Raw genomic sequence first — 21,768 nt, 5'->3', positions numbered from 1 at the left:
ATAAAACTGGAAAATATCCAACGGCCAGGGGCCTACTGTGAAAGAAACCCGACCGGTTAAAAGGGAGTGGAAAGAATTGACAAATCATTAAGTGCGCGGCCGGCCGTCGACAGCCACGTCTTATCAAATCCACCCTCGGAAAACTAATCGAATCTCCGACTGAGTCCACCCGAGTCGCTGTCATGTCAAGCAGGTAAGGCCTATACTTATTCTGCAAGGTCAAAAGATTGTGCTCTATTTCCTCTCGAACCTTTCGCGCGATTCATCATCTGGTGGGGCCAGATCAGTCGGGCGCTGATAATCAGATCTGGCAAACATTTTCACGGAGGCATTTATGATAGATTTCTATGAGACACTTTCAATGCATTAGTTTCGGTACCACATTTGATCAGAAAAAACATCTGGGTCAAAACAGGACAAAGTGGTCCATATTTTGTTCGTCCCAAAACGCACCTGGCATTTTCACCGGACGACGCACTTGTCTTATCCCGGCATATACGCATTGAACATTGTGTGTCATCGCCTCCGCGCGCGTGTTCTGCATTTGGAAGCAAAGCAATGTAAATAGCCTACATTTATGGTAGGCGGGAGGGGACATAAATCAGAATATATCGGCCGATTAATTACTTGCGCCGCAAAGGCCTCCCGCGAATGATGCGCCGCAACAATGCCCCGCTAAAAACACGCCGCAAAAGAATGTGCCGTAAAAATCTCGCCGCGTGACCCAATTTAAACCAATCGGGAGCCAAGGGCGGTTTGAATTTTGCGACGGAGGTATTTTCGCGGGAGTCTTCTGCACGATTTGCGGGGGACTGGACGTGCCTGGACACCGGAAGCCGACGCCCCCAAATCTACAGTTCATGACGAGTGAAATGCCGTCTAGTACCAGTCTCTGTAATGAGTGAATGGAGGAGACTGGTGAAAGAGTCTATTTTGACTGTGGTGGTGAGGCTGACCTTAAGGCATTTATCGCATAGTGGAACCGAAGAATCCAGCCGTGAATAAGTCTCCATGTCCCATCGCAGTTGATACCCGCTGGGGCGTCATGGCCCCCAACGTGTACAGGATTTTAAAAATCCAACAGAATCGAACCAATAACCACAACAAAGCACTACACCACCGGCAAGAATGTGTATAACATTGCCAAGCTCATCAACAAATAGACGTGTGCAAATCTATTATCAGTAAGTCGCGTTCGGATCAACCGCCCCCGACGTCCCAACCAACGTGAAATCGATGATGCCCCGTCCCTTTGATGTCAGTGGACTAGTCACGATAGGCTAATTGAGGAAGTTCAATAAGGGATGGTCGTGTATCATGTTGCAGTGCAAGTTTAATATTGAGGTCAACACTATAGTCTGTTCACGTGATGTGGTTACCAAATCGAGTCAAATAAACTCTTCATCTTGAACTGGAGGCGAGGTTCATGGAATCCAGGCAGTGCAATCCAACGATACAAAACTTAGCGTCCAGTGTCCAAATCTGCGTCCAGGTTAGGCCTACAAGCCCCAGCCGCATCATGAAACTATTGCGCTAGCACGTGCGTTTTGATAGCGGCGGGCACGTTTTGATAGCGCGCATAGGCCCCATCTAATTTCATAGGGTATTCCGGGAGTATTAGTAGCCCTATGATTGAGGGCAGCGGGCTGGGAGATAATGTCGGACCGACACTAATGATAAATATAAGCCTTAGGGAGAAAGTTACTGTTTAGATGACATGCATTTATTATGTGAAAAATAGGCCTACCAAGACTTAGTGCCAACTCAATTTACTGATGTAGATCTCAAAGCGCCCTCTCCGCAGAACTGTCATTATCAATGGTCATAGCCGCTGGTCCTCCCTTATCCATCCTGAGCTTCAGGTTTTTGATACTCCTACGTCCCATACAAATAGCGAGAGCTGGAGCATATGGAAAACCACTGGGTGCCGAGGATGCCCTTACCAGATGAAGGCGTGATTTTATCCATCCTTATATCATAACCAGTGGTTCTTATTACTCCGCCTCGCGATATTTTGTATACGTAGGACTATAAGGAGTGAAAAAACCGACTCAGACTGGATTTTATCCTTCTAAACCATCAGAGTTAATCGGACCGTTAACTCCCCTCTCCGTACCGAGTCAGGGACGGCGGAGTGGATCCAAGGCTTGAGGGTCAAGATATTCAGGTCATATTCCCATACAATCCTGTTCCGTAGTAGGCTAGTGCAGTACTCACTCGTCTCAGCTAACTTCTCAGTGCACCGTGTTCGCGGGAGGCGGATGCAACAGACACTGCACGAGTTCGTAAAGATTAGAAAACGAGGGAACTGGTCGTGAGCGGGTTAAACCCAGGTCAAAACACCCGCGAAAAAAACTTTCCCGCGCGTGAGGGGCGAAGTGTGTATTTTTTGTTTTGTCACATGATTTCGGTCATGTGACCCAGCCATCACACGTTCAAAATGGCGGATGTCAGGTGGGGGCGAGTTCTGCAATTTCCTTTCAAATTTTGTCAATATCTTCTCGATTTCCACGTTTCAGGAGCATTTGACCCAGTGCAAATGATGCTCCCTGTGTTGATTGATACCATTGTTATCAAATTTTAGTGGGAATTCAGTTGTTTTCATTCATATATTGCAAATTTTGTGTGTGCTGAGCTGACTTGACTCTCCGACTCCGTCTCACACTCTCAGACTGATGACTCAGTCGTGTCGTCAGGACTCCTCAGTGACTCAATAGTCATGCGAGGACTCTGGAGCCTGAGAGTGATACCCTGCATTATGAACATAGTCTAACTCACTACCACACTCAGAGCCAGGGAATTGACGCTCCAAGCCTAGACCCGACCCTCCTCAGCTCATGGGTTTTGGTAGCACCTTATAATGGCTGGCACTGGCAGCGATGACCTTTTTTTGAATTTGTCAGGGATTCTGTTCTGCAGTAACTGAATAATCCGATCGCTTGACTTGATTAGCAGTAAATATATAGTGAAAAATTATTATCCAGACTTCCTTGCCCCGTGGTGCCCAGTCTTGATGTCAGAGACTGCCAGTTTGACTCTGTCGTGGTGGTGACTGATTCAACAGCGAAACTAACTGGAGACTTGGAATGTCTGAGGGCTCCTCTTGAGAAGTATGCAACGGTAGGTACAGGGAAGACCTCCTCTCTAAAGGGACACAAATATCTTGGGACCACAGGTGTTTGAAATTGTTGGGGTCATGACTGTGTTATTCAGAGGAAATTGTATACGTAGTTTTCATATTCCTTTCCGTCCTTTTTAACATTTTTGTTGTTAGTCGAAAAATCTTTACCTCCAGGAAGAAGTCTATTTATAATTCGTGAAGTTCATACATCATGATAAATTTGCAGATTGACAGTGCATTCGAGAAGGATGTTGTTGTGATGGAGGTTCCATTTTTGCCAGGAAAGCGACTGGTAAGTAACATTTTAAAAGTCAGCGAAGGTTGATGGTGTTTGAATATAATGAGATCCCTTGGAGAAGAAACTTGCCAAACTTAAAAAGTCCTCTAAAAAGTTGCTTTCACTTTTAAACTCTTGGTTATAGAAATAATACTGTTAGGAATGGTGCAAGGGGTTTGATAATTAAGGGGAAAAGCTGACATATTTTGATACTCAGGTCCACAGATGAGCAAGTCCAACTGATTATTTGTTGAAACATGACATTGGGTAATTTTTGACCTCGAGCTGCACACTGCCTGAGGTGTTATGTTTGACTGAATGATACTTTATAATAGTATTAGTAGACCAATTTAGGAAACCGGTTTATATGTGTATTAAAGTAACATTCTCTGTCTAATCTTCGGTAATTTTATAACAACATAAAGCGACAGTTCAACACACAGGAAATTAATTTGTATGTTGGTGAACAATCTTCCAATTAGGTCAGGGCAAAGTGCTGCTGTATTATCCAAATGACTCAATTTATACACCAGTCATGGGACTACTATCACTGATCATTGACCTTCTGCTAAATGAGTACTTGTGACTAGACTTGCTCCTGTAACCCTTTCAGTGCTCAGTTCAGCATTTTATGAAATTGTCTTGTTCTGCAAGTTGTGTAATTATTCATTATTCTTCTGGAGAAAATCTTTGAATTTGCCCAAAAAAAAAACCCTGAGCTGAAATCCGTTTTCAAAATTGACCATGAAATGCCCTTGTTTTTCTAGAACCCCCCCCCCCCCCACTTAAATCGTTTCTGCATACAACCAGCTGTAACATGTGATATTTTTTTCTTTAGATATTTTCTCCCACTGGCCCACTGAATCGTGACTGTGATGATGTGCGAAGATTTGCTGATGCAGCAGAAAATGGAATTAAGAGGTAAAGAAATGTGCACAGTAAAATTTCCTGTATTTTGTATAAATAAACATTCCACTTTAAAAGAAAAAACAGTCCCTGTATTTTCTACTCAAAGATTTCATTTGACATGGCACACTACAGTTGGAATGTATAAATTTTTCCATTCTTTCTTTCACGTGAATTCCAGGGCAGTCAGTGCTGGTTCGAGATCACCACTCCTGGTCCGTCCCATTGACGATTCCTTCCCCGAAGCAGGCAAGGTGACAACTCTTGGTGCTTTACAGGCTCTTTATGTGGTAGGTTGTGAATGGGATAGCTACTTATGTGCATCTTGTCTTATTGTCTTATTGTCAATTTGCTTGTATTTTTGCTGTCATTTATCCAGTCTGATCACACACCCTGCGTATTTATTTTCTTTAGCCTTTGGAAATCCGAGAAGACCCTAACATTCCAGGCCGACGCTTTAAGGTAGATAAATTGGGTGTGTGGTGTAATGATGAGAGGAAATTATTGAACGCACTGAACATACTCAAGGCCATCGAAATGGGAAGGTGAGTATGTGTATATTGTGGTGGCTCATTTCATGGAAAAAGTCTTGGGTTTATGGCGACTTGTTATGATATCGACAACGTTCATTATAGGTTATCATCTGCCTTCACACTTTAACCCTGGTCGATCCTGGAACCCTTTAGTATAGAACTCAGGCAAGTAGCTCAATCAGCTCTACAACCTTAGCATTTCCGTCCAGTACCCATTTATAAACTAGGTTGGAGTAAGGAAATAAGTACAGCATGTATAAGGTGAAGAGACTTTAACGCTGACAGTTGAGATCAAAACCCGGAGAAGGGACCTCTTGACCACTAGTCAGAGACCGGGCCACTACACTACTGCCGTTCCGACATTGACAGAAGATTGTTTTTCCATACAGCCTTTGTAGGAGGAATGGGGGCACTTTTGGGTAATACTATAACACTGACAAATATGCTTCATGTTTCTTGATTATTGACATTGTTTTCTGCAGGTCTGTCACCAGAGATATTGGGGGGTCTGACCCAGAGAGAATGGCCCCACCGCATGTCGCAGAATATGTAGAAGATGTATTTGCTGGAACATGCATAAAGGTACTTTGTTTAAATTTTCAGTTACAAGAGTGTTTGGGCTTGTGATTTTCATGGCAAATTCGTCACCAAAGTTTTGTTAAGAATTGTAATTTGAATGGTACGACCACTCTGGTATGACTAACTGTAAATTTATTAAATATGTGTATATTTTCAGGTGATTGTTGTGTCAGATCTTGCCACGCTCACAAGGGAGTATCCTCTCCTTGCAGCTGTCAACAGGGCTGCCCATTGTAAGTCATACTTCCTTTCTAAATTCAATTACAATGTATGTTTCACAGTTTTGATTTGAATATTTCACTACTTTTATGTAATGCTGAAAGTGATGAGACATTCTTGTCTGCTCTCCCTTTTTGTCAGCTTTAAATGTCTGCAGTAAATTGTGTAAGATTTGGCCATCAGTCTTTCATTATGTTTTCAGTGGTAGAACGGCATCAAGCTCGCCTGATATTCCTCGAGTATACCGGAGAGGGCACCATTGATAAGACACTGTTATTTGTTGGAAAGGTTTGTACAAAATACTTGTCCTTGTATTCCTATCTGCGGTAAGGAAAGCCCAAAGGTAAAGCTAAGGTCCTCGTCGACTCTGGTAAAGAAAAAAGGTTGCTGTTATTGCACTTCTTATTCAAACACATACCATTTGTTGAGTAATTTTCTTTCTAGGGTATCTGTTACGACACTGGTGGTGCTGATATCAAGGCTGGTGGACACATGGCAGGCATGCATCGGGACAAGTGTGGTGCGGCTACTGTTGCAGGAATATTCCAGGTGTGTACAAATTATGCAACAGCAATTTCCTTTTGTCTTGATACTTAATTGCTAATGAGTTCTTTGTTTCCATAGGCCGTGTTTTTACCATTATACTGGCTTTTGTTTCTAAATGCCAACTCGCAGAGTGATGCTGAATAACATTTATAAAGTGAAAAATCGCTGAAAATTTCTGGGTTTGAGTTATTACAGACTGCGCTTTTTGAAAGGCCTGACAGCGATTTCATTTTTTTCTGATTGCAGACACTCTCCGTTCTGAAACCAAAAGGCTTGAAAGCTGTGGCAGCAATGTGTATGGTTAGGAACAGTGTTGGTTCTCGTGAGTAGTCTTTATCCTCAACACTCCCCAAAGTAGCTCCCTGTGATTGGTTGATGCTCTGATGATGCAGAATTGGAATTTTCTCATTGGAAAACATCTTCCCAACCACTTACGGAAATCTCAGAACATTGAGCATGTCACTGTGTAATGGAAACATGTTTGTAAGGCTTTTGAAAACGGAATAAATTCTCTCGTAGATTTGTTGTATTTACTTTTGTATCTTTTCTCCAGAATGTTACGTGGCTGATGAGATCATCACATCGAGAGCGAAGGTTCGCGTAAGGGTCGGAAATACAGATGCTGAGGGCAGAATGGTCATGTCAGATCTGCTGTGCTTCATGAAGGAACAGGCTCTGAAAGAAGTCAACCCTCACATATTCACCATTGCGACCTTGACCGGACATGCAATTAGGGCAATGGGCCCACACTATTCGGTGAGTATAATGGTTAACTCTAAGTGTTGTTGATACATGTAAAAATTTTTGTCCCTTGAAATGTCCATACATATGAATTGGTTATAAAACCAGTTTTGTAACACTTCTTAAAATTGCTAGAAGCGGTTAGAAAAAAGTACCAGTCTTTGGAACTTGAGCCACTTAGATTAATTTTCACTATTCGAGAAGTCTTTATCCTATCTCAGTGGATGTTACTTCTCTTCACAGATTATCATGGATAATGGCCCAGCCCGTCGGGAGAAAACCTCACAAAATATGCAAGAATCCGGTGATAGACTCGGCGATCCTTTTGAAATATCCAACATCAGGAGGGAGGTGAGACATATTGCCAAAAGAGGGACTGTTCACCTTTGGGACATTACCCCGATTTGTCATCAGGTTCTTGCTATGCCTTAATTGATATATCAGACCAGGGTGCCATCCCTGTCAGTTTCAGATTTCTGTTTGATACTGATAGCAGGTCGCTATGAAAACCAACTCTTGTCGCAGGCACCTACGATGACCTCTGCAAGTGAAATATTTTTGTCGCACCTGATCATGATTGCAGGTGGTAACAATTTAAATTGCTTGTTTGCAGGACATTTTGTGTAGTTTGTTTTTCTCTTTTCCTCCAGGACTATGAATTCCATAAAGGTAAATCAGAATACGAGGATGTACTGCAATGCAACAATAGCCCATCCACGATGACAGATCGAGGACATCAGTCACCGTCAGCATTCATGATCATGGCTTCAGGGATGGACAAGGTAACCTTTTGAACTAATGCCTTTGGCAGCACATTTTATCTTTATTTCTATTGACATCTTACATCTGAAAAAGGGACTTGTCAGCAGATGGGCAAGGTTAAGGTTCCTTCTCAGTTTGAATCCTCACCAATGATCAATTAGGTGGACTAAAAATTATCTATTTCTCCTCCATTTCAGCATGGCATCGACTCCAAGCACCCAATACCATATTCCCACCTGGATATCGCCGGTTCCTCCGGTCCATTCCCCGGTGTACCGACAGGCTGTCCAATACCCGCTATCATCAACTACTACGTGCTCCCAAGACTGTGAATGAAACCAGTATCATAACGATGACGTTCCGGTCAGCAACATGTTATTGACAAACTTATTGCTCAACTTGTTATTGACAAACTTATGACACCAGGTGATTAGTGTAGATTCTACATTGCTCAGATATTTTTCAGTACAATTTAACCACTGATGATTTACTTACTTGTGTCGAGTGTTCTTTTTCAAACTGGTGTTTTTGCTGCTTAGCTCTGTCACTTTCTAGATTTATCTGTGCATAATATGTAAGATTATATGATTGAAAGTTGTTAAGCTTTATTTCCTTTCAATTCTTTCATTTCTTTAGGCTTGTAGTAAATTGATAATTCAATTAGGTTTGAGAGTGAAAGAATTTTACTTACTTTTTTGTGGCTTGTTTGTATCTGCATGTATGGAACCTCACTGCTACCATGTGTTGTTATTTTTATGTCAGGTTCAGGCTATATTTGGTGGTTTCAACCCTCCAATGTTACCACTTTGTAAAGCACAGTGTTTCAGGCAATGTCTCCGTATCACCAGGACATATCAAATTACAACCATAAAGCAGGCAAATACAATGTACTTCATATCAAAACAACCTGCCTAAATGTATAGCTACTGTGAAATCTCAAAATGATGGGGAATGACAAAGACTATGACCTCTAGATAGAAACTGGTGTGCAGATTTGTAGTGTTTGAATATCATACATGTGCTGTAAATGTGCTTTCATGAATCAAATTATAAAAGTCCTGTAGAAAAAGGGACGTACGATGTAGTTGCCAGATAATTTACTTGTGTAATGTCATGATGTATTGGATGAGAAGGTTGGTGCTTGTCCCTTAGCTGATTATAATGTACCATGTCAGAATGTCTCCCTATTTCTTCATACAATGATAACTTGTATTTTGTCTAATGATTATCAAAGGTGCAGTATTTAATTTTGAACTTCAATTGAACCAAATAAGAGAACCATTGATTTTCTGTGTCTAGTTTTCGACATTTTTGCATTGAACATATGACATTGATGTGATGTTGTGTAGATGTAGTGTTGGACTGTATGAATGGTCAGATTATAGTATGCAAACCTAAGAATTTACACTTACTTTTGGTTGCTACAGAGGGATAGTGACCCTAGTGGTTTTAGCTCTTGCCTCCCTCTCAGTGCAAAAAGTCTCTTTTGAGGTAACTTCCATCTTCACCTGGTTGGCTAACAGCCTATCCAAAACACCAGATATCTGTCCCAAAGTTTTACTTTTTATGTACGCGTGTAACCACTACTAAAACACCAGGTACCTAAGTACCCGTCACCAGGTATCCTAAACAAAAAATAATGGTCTCTGTTGGACTTTTCTTTCTCACGAACTCTGACTCTATATGTATCTTCTGATTCTATAACCTTTGGTGAATTGTCTGTGATGTGATCATTCTTCAATAAAGATATCTTTGATTCAAACTCTGGTCCGAATTTTGGTTCTTGCCTTGTAATACACTCCTCAAGCCGTAGCAACATTCAAGCGCCAGTATTTCCTCATTCTTTGAGATGATTGTCAGTTCAATTCTTTCCAATCACTGCTTCATATGCCCCTAATCTCCAAGTTATGTGGATAAATTAAAGATTTTCAGTGACTTGCGCATTGCACACCCGAACCCCATCCCTTTCTACTTCACTGAGTGACCCTTGCTGGGTCGGTGACGAGGACTACCACGAAGGATGCCTTGTTCCGAGATTCCACATGGCACCTGATTACCTGAAAAAACTTGAAATAACAATTAAAAAGTCACCCTCAGATAATTGATTGAAGTTTTCTTCCTGTGGTCACTTTTTTTGTCGACAGAAACGATACAAAATGCTTTTATATCCAATTGTCAAAATTATAAGAGGATGACATAAACAAACACGTGCTTTCAGGACCACGCCCACTGGCCACGTGGCTTTCCTTCAATTTGATTGGCTGAACGATCACTTCCTTGTTTACATACGGGCACTCCAGGAAGCCATGTGTCTTTGTTTTGATTTTGGTAGACCTGTCAAAACTGCTCGTTTTTGGAGAGAATCCTGATCTTTTCCCCCAAAAAAACCCGATTTGCTGTGACTCTAAGATCCAGAGACTGTTTTCAACCAGTTTGATGTGGCAGTGGCCGTGTATGGGGGTGAGAAATGGATAGATAGTGACTGTCACTAATCTGACAGATCATCATGCATGTGATTTGTACACACTGTATGCATTTGTGGTTTTGATGCTGAGCACTTCTTGCACCATGTACTGCAGGGTACTACTCAATGATATGATGAAGGGATGCATTTTGAAAATGATCACTGGAGCCCTGAGCCAAGATGACTCTACTTAGGTCAATGGCATGAAACAGTATGATCCTCACGTGAAGATGTGTAATTTTTCCTGAATCGTATTTTAAATCTGAATTTTTAGCTTCAGGCACACTGTCGTAAGACGAAGTCCACCACTAATTGTATGGGTAACATACGCAGCCGCAGCAAGCATGGTCAGGGGATGACTAAGGAGGTGCTGGAGTTTCATCATGCCGTCATGGCAAACGATGTGGAGAGAGTACGACAGTTGACAATGACAGGGGTAGACCTAAACGCCCCGTGGAATAATCCGGGTTACCCGACAATGAAGGATGGGAGCACACCTCTCATCTGCTCAGTCTCATTGAACTTTACAGAAATTGTTAAGGTGAGCTGAAGATGTTACTGTTAATGTTCAAACAAATAAGGTGCATTTTTTGTTTGTTCCTTGGTGGTGCGGAAAAAAAGCATTGCTTCAGAGGCAGTACAAGTGTACAGTCATCAGACAGTTGAGACGTTATTTGAGATCAAACATCACTTTGCCCACTGATAAGTTGCGGTGGGTGATCATATTCTGACTTGAAGACTTCACGATCCCTCCTTGTTTTTTCATTCTTCAGATTTTGTTGTCTGCTGGTGCTCAAGTGAACAAGACTGGTGGTTATGGTGATAGTCCATTGTTCAAAGCGGCTCTTCATGGCAGAACAGAGATGATCAGAACTCTTTTAGATGCTGGTGAGTAGGCCTTATTACAGTGCAAAGTAGTAGTTAAAAAGCACACTCAGTGACAGGACTGAGTATTGGTTATCCTTTGAGGGAAAAAGATTGAACAAGCAATGTGCTTAAGCTGAAATACATCTTCAGATTTTGTTCTTGTATTTTTGGAAAACGACTCCCCTCCCCCTTCTAGAAATCCTGGCTGCACCTCTGAAAATTCTGCTTTTTCTTCGTCCTAAGCTCTGTAATTCGAAACCCTGTCAAGGCAACTTGATTTTTCTGTATCTTTTATATTCTTTCCTTTGTAGGTGCAGATATAAATTTGGCAAATTTTGACGGACTGACACCTCTCAATATATGTGTCACAGACTTCATAGTCCATAATAAAGAATGTGCAGTGAAGTTATTACTTGATTCTGGTGCAGACATAAGAAGGTAGTAGAATATTTCCTTTGATGGTGTACATGTATATTCATGGAAATAAACTGACCTTGCTAAATGATTGTCTCTTGTTCTCAATTAAGGACCATAGAAAAGAATGTCATAACTGGTTCTGTTCACTGAAGCGATAAAATCGTATATCATGCTGCCATCAGGGCCCTGCATGGTCACCAGCACGATCATGCTCGGGGGGGGGGGGGGGGGGGATAACCACATCCCTGACCTTTTATCCGGTATTAGTTCTTCATGACATCCAACTAGCTTGTCTCTTGTCATAACTGTTGCATGCCCTGGTAGTGGTATATCTCTATTTCTCATTTCAGCTGTGATAGAAAGGGACATACAGCGCTTCATGTAGCAGCTCACGGCAAATCATCTAAGATGGTGGAACTCCTACTGAGTGTCGGAAGTAATCCCAATTGGACAGACCACATGGGTAGGACACCTCTCTACCTGTGCATGTCTACGTTAAGCTCCACCTTGTATAAAGAGGACATGAAAATTCAACTACCAACTATCAGGGCACTATTTTATGCCGGCTGTGACATGTTGAATGCAGTGGAGTGGCTTCTTTGGAAAGGGTCAGGAATACCAGATGAAATGTTCCATGATCCCGATGAACCATTTTTACAATGGTACATTTATAGTTACACAAATCCGATGTCACTGAGTGATATTTGTCGTAAAAAAATTCAAAGGGTGCTTTTAAAAAAACGCTATACACATCTACCTGAAGTTGTGAAGAGTTTTCAACTACCTAAGAGTCTTGAAGAATTCATTAGTCGGAAGATGTGTCATGGTATGGACAGGACAATGAATTACCTATCCTTGATAACAGACATTGAAAATCAAGGTCCCGCTGTACCGAGGTAGATTCTTGAGTGTGACAGGTTTAATGTAAAGAGTTTTGGGGGCCCAGTGTTCAATCACAAGGACTGTATGTAAGAGGCCAATGTTTGTTACATGTATGCACATTAAAACAATCAATCACAATATAAAACTGATACTCAGCAAGAACTTAGTTCTCAAGTCAAATATATGCAATGTTGGTCGTCTCAAGACCATTTTCTCAAAAATTGGCAAAAATCTCAGCAAATTGAAACTTAGTTGTACCACACATTTACATGCAATGCAATTTTTTCTCATTGACATATCATTATTAGTGCAATAAAGATAGCCAGATGGCTGATTTCTGTTTACAATGGTGTTAACTTTTTTGTGCAGAATTTTTGGATCGAGTTGGCTGATCACATCACTTCTTGATGACTCTGATGCGCATTTTGTCACACCAACAGACCTGTCTATGAGACAAAATATCAAGAAGTAAATCTCTTCCCCATATAAAAAAAACACAGTAATTTGATATCCAGGAACAAACTGCATACCAGAACGGCACAATTGTCCTGCATTATCACAACAGTGAGTTGGACCCTCCCAATTTGGTTAAAAAAGGACCATGTTTGAAGAGACCAAACAGTCTAGAATTTCCTCCTAAGTTCTGGTCTTCAATTTCAGACAGGACCTGTCCATCATCGCTACAGCCAGTCGCATTCTTCTTGATTCAGTTCATGAACGACAGTATGTATTCTCACCAAACTGTCTGGAAGTGCATCCCCAATATTTGTTTCCACCTCCAGAGACCGGAATCTGGGCCTGCATCATTGCAACAGCCAGTCACATTCTCCTGATATGGTTCAAATAGGACCATGTTTGATCAGACGAAACAGTCTTGAATCACATCCATACTTCGGAGACCAGCACCTAGTCCTAAATCCTTCCTGATATGCTTCACATAGAACCATGTTTGATCAGACCAAGCAGTCTGGAATCTCATCCTTTACAAGTCGAATAGCAGAGCAGACCGTGGAAATGTCTTGCACCACATTCTTGAAGACAAAGCCAAGATCGAGTTGCCTCAACCTTCCACTTCCAGCAAATCCAGGGCACACAACTGTCCACCTTCTTGACTGCTGATTTTGAAATTTGTCACCATTCTCCACCTTCGTTCTTTAACCAACTGCTTCTTTTGGAACAACGGTAGTGTCCCTGGCACATTACATAGTCAACAAAAAGAAATGGAGCACAGAAGTAAGATGATGACCTATGATTATATTTATTTGCAACACTTGCATACAAATCTAAAGCTACGAACTGTGGCACTATTTTGAGTGAAAACTGCAGAGAAATTCATGGCAGTTTTCACTGTGAAATAGTCACATAAGAATAACATGAAGAATATGAATTATCAACAAACCTTGTACACTTACATGTACCACAGGTTCACACATCGGAACTAGTGGCAGCACTGAATTCGAAAGATGTGAGTTAAACTTGTGTGAGAACACTCCAGAGCTGCTCAAGAAGATCTAACTTTTCCAATCAGTTTTTTTTGAATGTCAGTGTCTGAATTTAAAGTAATCAGTTTATTACTCGACTCGGCAAGTTCTGATATTGAAACACGTCCACGCTGCTTGATGAATTTTGACACAGCCATTAGCTCATCCATTGTAATGTAAATGAATTTTCCACGATCATCGATCACACCAGTAAGTCTTCCCTCATCCTGGAGACTCTTGACTCGGTCTATACAATCCTGAAAACAAAGCAGATTAGATTTGAAAAATAACCTTGGGCAAAATGGCCCATCATAGGACAGGACTAACATAAAACAAAACTACCTGAAGAAAGTAAAGTAAGTATGTAAACTGCCAGCAATACATACGCTAGTCGACTCGTCTCTATTAGTTTTTAATACAATCTACATACCTGAGTTTTCAGTTTGAAGTGTGATGCCAGATCTTCCAACATAACCACCTTGGATTCCTGGCAAAAACAAAAGAATTATTTTGCATTATTTTATTTCGAATTATTATAGAATATTTGTGCAGTCATTTTAGGTTTCATTGGTTATAATCATGAACTGAAAGCAACTCCTAATCAATGACAACAGACAGCCTATGCAAAGTTTTCATCAGAAAATATAATTCAATGACTTAACTCTAAGTTCAATCATTTCTCCACCTATTCATGAATACATAAAACACTCTTTATCAGCCACAACCTGACAAACCCTGTCCTCCTGGCAGAGATGTCTTTTGAAGATGGTTCAACTTAGAATTCACCTTCACTTCCAACGACTAAACACCCACAGCTTACACTTACCTTGATATAATCAATGAAATTTTGTAGCAAAGTCTCAGGCTGAAAAGATAAGATGAGTGGCTGAGTGAACAAAGAAAATGAGCATCAGATATTTCAAACAGATACCGTTGTTGAAACTCAGATTCAGAACGATCACCACTGTTAAACCTACCTATGTGTCCTTGAGCAGGTAACTTTGCCCTAATTTCTTCTCTCAGTCCAAGAATAAATGTAAACACTGATGCAGAGATAGCACATGTGAATGTTGAGTAATGAGCATAAGTGGGAAAGGTACATGCAGTCACTTTCTCTGGACCAATTTTTTCCAGCATCTGACACTTGAATCCTCAATGTAAGTCATATTTCTAAGCACTTACATCCTCTTCTTCCCCCTCAATATCCTGGCCTTCTTCATCCACGGTGAATGCTTCTTTCAGCTTTAGATATTCTTCATGTTCCCGTGCCTCCTGTTCTTCCTTCCTTTTCTTTTCTTCCTCGGCCTGAAAGAAATTATATCGAGAATAAAAGTCCCTTTAAAGTCATCCTATGTTTCCAATACTTTCTAGACTGTTAAAAATCGCGTGGCACATATTTTTTCATGTTACCTTTAGTTCATCTTCTTTTTTCTGTCTGTCCTCTTCTTCTTTTCTCAACTTTTCCAACTGTTCTTGTCTTTTCTTTCTTTCTTCTCTATCTTCAAGCTCAGCCTGGAGTAGAGCAAACAACAGACTACAGAGATGAGAGGAGAGAAATTAATGTCGATCTGGATTATCAACAGGTTTCCCATACCTAATACGTAACTGTAAATGGATACTAGAAAGTCAGCTATCCTCCCATTTCCAAAAGCAAATAAACACTGCATTAGTATTGATAAGTTCCCCAACAGTGTACTTTTTAACACATGTACCTCTACCCCAGAGTCCACACATGCTCATCCCCCCCCCCCCATGCTTACTTCTCTCATGGCTTTTTTCTCAGCTTTGTCCTGCAGCTTCTTTAACTTCTTTGCCCCTATTTTCTCATCTGGCAACTCCAACTCTACACCAGGACGTTCTTCCTCGGACAAGTCTTCATCAGAATCATCTGCAATAAACAGGAAGCAAATTACAAAGCAAAGTCAAATTATACTGCTCTTCCTTACCAGGAGTTATTTGAACGGATTGAGAGAAGATGAGATGGCAGGTGTGTGTGGCTATGGGCTCAGTAAATTATTGCAGGGCACTGATAGGGAGAAGTACGACTTGAATGCAAAAGCTTGCAAAGAGTTGCCTCAGGGCAAGAGCCTCCAACTCTAAAATAAACTGTTTCCACTAATTTTGACAGCAATTTCTTGGTACCTTCTGCTCTCGTAGGACGATTCATGCGTCTCCTAGGCGCTGGTCTCCTGGCTCCTGCAGCAGCCACAGGCCTTGGCTCAGCAGCAGCTCTGGCTCCCCCTCCCCCACTTTTGCGGCCATGTTTCGTCTCCTTGGCGACTTCAGCTGCAAGTAAAGAGACAATATTCCATCACTGATCTCCAGCGTTGCGCAAATGTGAGTGGGACAGACGTGGCCTGAGGAATGGAGACATATGAAGGCAAAAAAGAGGCAAGATCTACTTTTTGATATGTCATGTTGGTGGGGCGTTTTGTATTTTGGGGCCACCCTGTGACTGTCTTTTTTGTCATCTGAACATATGGGGATCTCAAGTTTCGATTATACACGCTTTGTTTACATGTGACACCTCCCTTAACATATTCTTGGGTACCTGAAATAACTGATCTGCCTATATAGGCCACACCAGCAAGCAAGACAGCCACGACAACAGCCACAATCGCATAAACAATAGGGTCTATCATTATCACTTCTGGTTGTGAAATTACACGTTGACTGGTGCTGCCACCGCCCCACCGCGATCGGAACCACGCTGCAATTTGGGCTGCAATTTATCCGAGCACTCTGCGACCTTGACAGTGTTTCTCTAAAAATCCGGTCTATTTTCCATTTCTAAGGATCATCAAATAATATTTCGGTGAGTAAAATTCGTTAAGCGACTTCATTATTCCTTTATTTATATTGTGCAAGTTTGTCTTAGAATTAAATCTGTTGTTTATCTCTAAAACTAAGTCTGAATATTGAGGATACTGGATTGTGTACAATGTCAATGCATGAATGATGTACAGTGTGTATCATAAATAAAGTGTACTGTAACCAGTTTATACGGTACGTTTATACAGCACACCAGTCACAAAGCATACTGCACTCAGCCCTCAGCAGGATTGCCGAATGAGTTGCGCCCAGACTGCCAACTTGGTTGTGACTGCCTCTCACTTAGTTGCCTGCGGGTAGGCCTAGGGCTGCGCGGCATGCCACAATAGGAAAGTTTCTAGCCTTTTCTCATCGAGGTTCAGAGTCATGATGAAGAAACTTACTTGTTGTCAAATATGATATCAAGGGAATATTTCTTTTTTGTTTCATTTCAGAAGCCATGGGAGGTTTATTAGATGAAAAGACGTTGCCCAAGTTTACAGGAGCCTCATACTACTTCAATTCTTTTACAAGAAGAGGGAGAATGAATGTGCGTAATCTTTTATCTCTTGGTCATTCTGAACCAAAATATTTTCTGTAACATTTAGGCCCGAGGATAATCTTATTTTCAAGCATGGCTGGTAGCAAGAGTTCATAAATACTAAGAGGATTGTAAAGGCTTTCCGTCCTAACTTTTTATATTCTTTGACTTTTCAGTGGGTGATTGCAACCTACAGCTCCCTGTTTGTGGGCTACCTGGTGTTCGGTAGAAAGAAGAAGACGGCTGCTATCGATGCAAAGAAGTAACGTTAGGAATTATTAGAACATTCCATTTGTACATTTAGAACTTTGACTTTAAAAAGGATAATGCTCCAGAGGATGGATTTGCTAGATTAGAATTCTCTTAAATAAATTTGTGACATAACTGTTTTGAGTTACCATAGATTTGGAGTATGGCAACAACCTATCTGAGTTTCTTTGACTATTTGCTCTTGTGGCTAGAGTATAAAATAATTCCCTGTACTATGATTTAGCCTTCATCAATGAACAATGAAATATGTGTGTCCCTACCGCCAGTTATTGATTTACTGTCAATGTTATCAGACATCTTACAACTACAAGAGCCTGGAGTGACGAAGTGTACAGTTTTGCTACCCATTGGTAGAACTTGTGAATAATGTATTTGACAATACAGAATTTATCTTAAAACCTCTCTCAACTTGTTCTTCATATATACATGTGTTGCACAGGAGGTTATAAATTTGTCTGGATGTGACAATGCTCCTGCTATCGAAGGTCTTGACAATGTCAATGCATACCGTGTTGCTGAAGGTCTGGATATTTTAATGCCCTTTCAATTGAAGGTCTAGATTGTGCATGCCCCTGTAGCACAGGTCTGGATGTGCCAGTGTTCCTTATTATTGAGAGGATGCATGTACATGTACATGTACTTGAAACATCATTCAGCTGATGTCTTTGCGATTCACTACTTCAAGAAGGCATGGTTGCATGTGACACTGACCCTACAGTATACATCACTCGCGCAGCAAAGGTCTGGTTGTGCCTTGGCCCATCTACTGGGGACTACTGGTCAGGTCTACTTGGGATACAGCGAGTTTATGATGTAGCGGAAAGGTATTGACCGGTTGTGATACAGCTTGGATGCAATATGCTCCCTACTGTTATATTTGAATAGGATAGGAACAAATGGTCCTCTTACTGAATGATTGACTATAAGGTGAAATATCCTGGGAAGGTCGCCATGTTATATTTGAAGGTTCTGCCATAAAAAAGTGTCTGAACAGACACAATAACTCCGGGATACTGGCATGAACTCATCAAAGGAGGGAAGGTTCCAACAGCTCAATGATAGATCAAAGACACAACTAATCAAAAAAGCAACTAATTCACTTAATTTTTGGTATACGAATATATTTACAGCATTGGATAATTGACAGGACATTTCATCACGATAATTCACAGTCTTCAGAAACTAACAGCTTTCATTTTTGAAGTCGAGGGGTGATCCGTTTCCTTCTCGTATTCTATTTCCACATGTGGACGTTTTCGTTTCGACAATCGTTTCTTTTTGGCTTCATCCTCCGATGAACTTGAGGATTCATCATCATCACCGCCCGCATCCTAAAAGAGGAAAATGTTGTAAGGTTAAATCACTGAATACAATACTCACAACATCGAACTGCAACATTCTAAAATGTGGCAGAAATAGAATTGTCTTTCCTCCGTCTCCCTATAGATCAAGTTTTATTTGGGACAAGGCAGTGATAACCCGAAAGAAGACGAAGACATTGAGTGGTGGCCTGATGTCCAACGAAGGCTGAAGAGCCACGAGCGAGTAAGCAAGTCTCTCTCTACAAACAAGGCAAACTATTTATCATCTCACACTGACAGAAAAAGAAGACGGACTGTACAAGTTCCAAGAAACATGTTGAAGCGGACAGGCGACACTACAACATGCACTTACTTCCAAATCTGATAAATCACTTTCTTCAAAATCTTCATCTGCAACATACTCAATCTCTGCCTCCTGTAACAAAGAAAATATGACTTGAAATCAAATGCCCCTAAATCATTCTGCTAGCAACTTGTCATTTTAAGAAACTGTTCCATGTTTCCATTTTAAGCAATGGGCATTGCACTCAGCTAGGTCTATTTTTGAAGGAAATGGATGTAGGTGGTACATTACCGGACTTCTTTAGTTTCTAAAGTTGCAACTTACAGATTCATCCTCTTCCTCCTCCTCTACCTCTTTCTCACTCTCACTCTCCCCTTCTCCCTCAGACTCAGTTTCACTCTCGACCTCTTCATCCTTCATAGCCTTATCAAAGGCCGTCTGAGGGAAGTTGTAAATATCTTCATACGTCCCCTTCTTTAATCGTTCCAGTAGCTCCTTCTCTATTGCATTGTCTAATTGTGCAGCTATAAGGGCTTTTTGCTGAAATGAACAGTACAATTAAGAAATGATATGAGTCTGAAAACGGCTGCCGTGGCCATGTGTTCAGTGCCAAATAAACTGGTTTATATAGTCACGTGATAGTGTATTCCAGTAATAATGCAGATTGCATGGCTAAGCTACACGCTATCAGGGATTTGAATCAACCATATTACCTCTCTCCTTCTCTCTCTTCTTTCTACTTTCGTCTGCAGTGGCACCAACTTTTTCCTGAAAAGAAGTTTCTAAACTGTCATTATGAAGTACTTAACACCAACAAAACAATCCCCTGATCCAAACACCCATGATCAAAACAATGTCCAACTCACAATGGTCATCTATTCTTTACAATAGCTGTAGCAATTACCTCTTTAATCAGGACGTACCAGTTATCAACAAATCAAGAAATAACAGGTGACAATGTCATCGACAAATCTGCTAATTGACACAAAAGCAACCTACAAATAGCTTTAGAATATATCAGCCCAACTTACTGTCTTTTTAATGTCAATTTCCTTATTCGGATCAAATATTGTGTGATCTTTGTAAACCGCTGTTTGCACTTGTGAATCATCCACCTGAAAAAAAGTAATTATTTACAATACTGGTGCGGAGATAAGTAATGTACCCAATCGCAACTTCTATTTTGCCCTAATACTATATCGGGGTTTCTTCAGAATTTCACTCTTCCTATGCACACTCACTCACCTTGGCCAGTATATCAAACTCTCACTGATCTGTTCCAGAGCTTTCTCATAATTTCTGGACAACTTCACTTTCTCCCATAATCTATTTGGAAATGCTGCTCTTTCTATAGTTTTCATGTACAGGTAACTAACACCTAGAATAAAACACATAAAATTAACAAGAACTTATTTCAATCCACATTGACGTTGCTGTAAGAATCTTTCAAACTACACATGTATAGTTTTGTCTGAGAACCAAACATCATTAAATGAAAATACTGATTTCTGGCTGAAGATGTTTACAGCACCAGTAACCACCCTTCCAGCCGATTAGTTAGGCGAAGTTGAGATAAAAGTACCTTTTTCTTCTCTGATAGTGGCATATTGGGAGTTGGCTAGAGGACATGATGATCTGTTACACAGACCTGTCACATTGAACTCATTACGACAAAACTTCTGTGTCTTTGTACTGAAATGTCAACAAACATCATAGATAATGAAGATTTACAAAAAGATTGCATGCTACAATCAGGTTATGCATTGAAAGTAACAACATTACTTGGAAACTAACTACATGTAGACATCACTCCAAAGCAGCTGGAAACTAAGCTTTTTCTTGCAAATACAATGGATTTCTGAGACACGAGATGGCTGAAGGTTATGTTTGATTCGTTTTACAATCACTGCTTCAAGATGTTGATAATATTTAGGTGAACATGTGATAACCAGTCTATCACTAGTATCAATTCCAATAAGAATATAATATCAAGATATGCTAGTAGTGAGGTGAAGCAGCAGACCTTTCCAGAGATACTCACAGGATTTTGAAGGAACAGAAACTTTTATTGATAACACTCCAGATAACCTAAAAATAAAAACCAATTCACGCATGAAATACATTTTTACTACAATTCCAATGGCATGGAATATCTTTCTATATTGAGTATCACTAGTATCATTGCCCATCTCTGAGCATACTCCATACTGGATACCATGGTCATACGAACGTTGTTGGACCGTCCATGCATGCGTAAATGACGACAGCCATGCACGTCCCTCAGCCTCCGGCACACAAAACGGACTCATTCCATAATGCCCATTTCATAGCCATGGCATAGGTAGGATGGGTAAGCCTACCGACCGGTAGCTAATGTCTGGCTAAGCCCAAGCATGCAATTTATTATTTAAAGGGTATAACTACTTCCATCTCCAGTGTTATAATATAGGTAGATGGCAGCACCATCGGCATGAAGACAATTGAGGTTTAGTGGCGTGCTACCAAAAAAGGTAATTATGGCTCAAATTCACATACCACCGGGGTCATTCGATTCTATAATATATACATACATCATCATGCTGCATCTTTAAACAATCTATATCAGATTTGATTGATTAATCGATGAACATGTGCAGCAAAATAAACACGTGTTTCTCTTGGGAGTTTTGGCGATTTGTTGCATCCTCGAAATACACATCGAGGGATCTAACAGTTCTCCTAGTGATCACAGGTGACGCTACCATTA

At 40.8% G+C, this 21,768-nt stretch overlaps 4 protein-coding genes and 1 long non-coding RNA gene across 7 annotated transcripts; 3 read left to right on the top strand and 2 right to left on the bottom strand.

Moving 5' to 3' along the window:
* The first annotated feature begins 37 nt into the window (after nucleotides 1-37).
* On the top strand, nucleotides 38-9,446 carry LOC135489722 (putative aminopeptidase W07G4.4). Of its 2 annotated transcripts, none has more exons than XM_064775217.1 (15): nucleotides 38-193; nucleotides 2,985-3,120; nucleotides 3,348-3,413; nucleotides 4,237-4,319; nucleotides 4,486-4,594; nucleotides 4,719-4,849; nucleotides 5,320-5,419; nucleotides 5,574-5,649; nucleotides 5,838-5,923; nucleotides 6,080-6,184; nucleotides 6,428-6,503; nucleotides 6,735-6,937; nucleotides 7,166-7,273; nucleotides 7,573-7,704; nucleotides 7,882-9,446. In XM_064775217.1, exons 1-15 carry the CDS (start codon nucleotides 183-185, stop codon nucleotides 8,014-8,016), a joined length of 1,557 nt encoding a protein of 518 aa, XP_064631287.1. In that variant the 5' UTR covers nucleotides 38-182; the 3' UTR covers nucleotides 8,017-9,446. The 2 variants fall into 2 exon arrangements, with proteins under 2 accessions (XP_064631287.1, XP_064631286.1); XM_064775216.1 differs by lacking the exon at nucleotides 38-193 and adding an exon at nucleotides 2,426-2,454.
* A 532-nt stretch (nucleotides 9,447-9,978) lies between these two features.
* Nucleotides 9,979-12,655, top strand: LOC135489302 (serine/threonine-protein phosphatase 6 regulatory ankyrin repeat subunit A-like). 2 transcript variants are annotated; one of them, XM_064774598.1, is made up of 5 exons: nucleotides 9,979-10,144; nucleotides 10,429-10,689; nucleotides 10,922-11,036; nucleotides 11,327-11,453; nucleotides 11,783-12,655. In XM_064774598.1, exons 1-5 carry the CDS (start codon nucleotides 10,121-10,123, stop codon nucleotides 12,330-12,332), a joined length of 1,077 nt encoding a protein of 358 aa, XP_064630668.1. In that variant the 5' UTR covers nucleotides 9,979-10,120; the 3' UTR covers nucleotides 12,333-12,655. The 2 variants fall into 2 exon arrangements, with proteins under 2 accessions (XP_064630668.1, XP_064630667.1); XM_064774597.1 differs by having other exon boundaries at nucleotides 10,423-10,689.
* An 893-nt stretch (nucleotides 12,656-13,548) lies between these two features.
* LOC135489165 (DDRGK domain-containing protein 1-like) lies at nucleotides 13,549-16,523 on the bottom strand. Its single transcript, XM_064774380.1, has 8 exons — nucleotides 16,347-16,523; nucleotides 15,938-16,081; nucleotides 15,556-15,683; nucleotides 15,206-15,307; nucleotides 14,978-15,100; nucleotides 14,622-14,660; nucleotides 14,226-14,282; nucleotides 13,549-14,052 (listed from the first exon to the last, which is right to left on the bottom strand). The coding sequence occupies exons 1-8, from the start codon at nucleotides 16,435-16,437 to the stop codon at nucleotides 13,816-13,818; spliced, it is 921 nt and encodes a 306-aa protein (XP_064630450.1). The 5' UTR covers nucleotides 16,438-16,523; the 3' UTR covers nucleotides 13,549-13,815.
* On the top strand, nucleotides 16,501-17,603 carry LOC135489166 (uncharacterized). The gene is made up of 3 exons (XR_010447104.1): nucleotides 16,501-16,610; nucleotides 17,062-17,156; nucleotides 17,324-17,603. It is a non-coding gene; the product is annotated as an uncharacterized LOC135489166 (long non-coding RNA).
* A 924-nt stretch (nucleotides 17,604-18,527) lies between these two features.
* Nucleotides 18,528-21,693, bottom strand: LOC135489374 (protein MAK16 homolog B-like). The gene is made up of 9 exons (XM_064774710.1): nucleotides 21,593-21,693; nucleotides 21,064-21,110; nucleotides 20,605-20,714; nucleotides 20,268-20,400; nucleotides 20,054-20,137; nucleotides 19,736-19,790; nucleotides 19,347-19,562; nucleotides 19,092-19,154; nucleotides 18,528-18,748 (listed from the first exon to the last, which is right to left on the bottom strand). The coding sequence occupies exons 1-9, from the start codon at nucleotides 21,605-21,607 to the stop codon at nucleotides 18,593-18,595; spliced, it is 879 nt and encodes a 292-aa protein (XP_064630780.1). The 5' UTR covers nucleotides 21,608-21,693; the 3' UTR covers nucleotides 18,528-18,592.
* Nucleotides 21,694-21,768: the final 75 nt, after the last annotated feature.

This window comes from Lineus longissimus, chromosome 6 (assembly GCF_910592395.1).
Source record: "Lineus longissimus chromosome 6, tnLinLong1.2, whole genome shotgun sequence".
Lineage (NCBI taxonomy): Eukaryota > Metazoa > Nemertea > Pilidiophora > Heteronemertea > Lineidae > Lineus > Lineus longissimus.
Note: the sequence above shows the minus strand (reverse complement) of the source record. Positions and strands in the feature narration are given on the sequence as shown.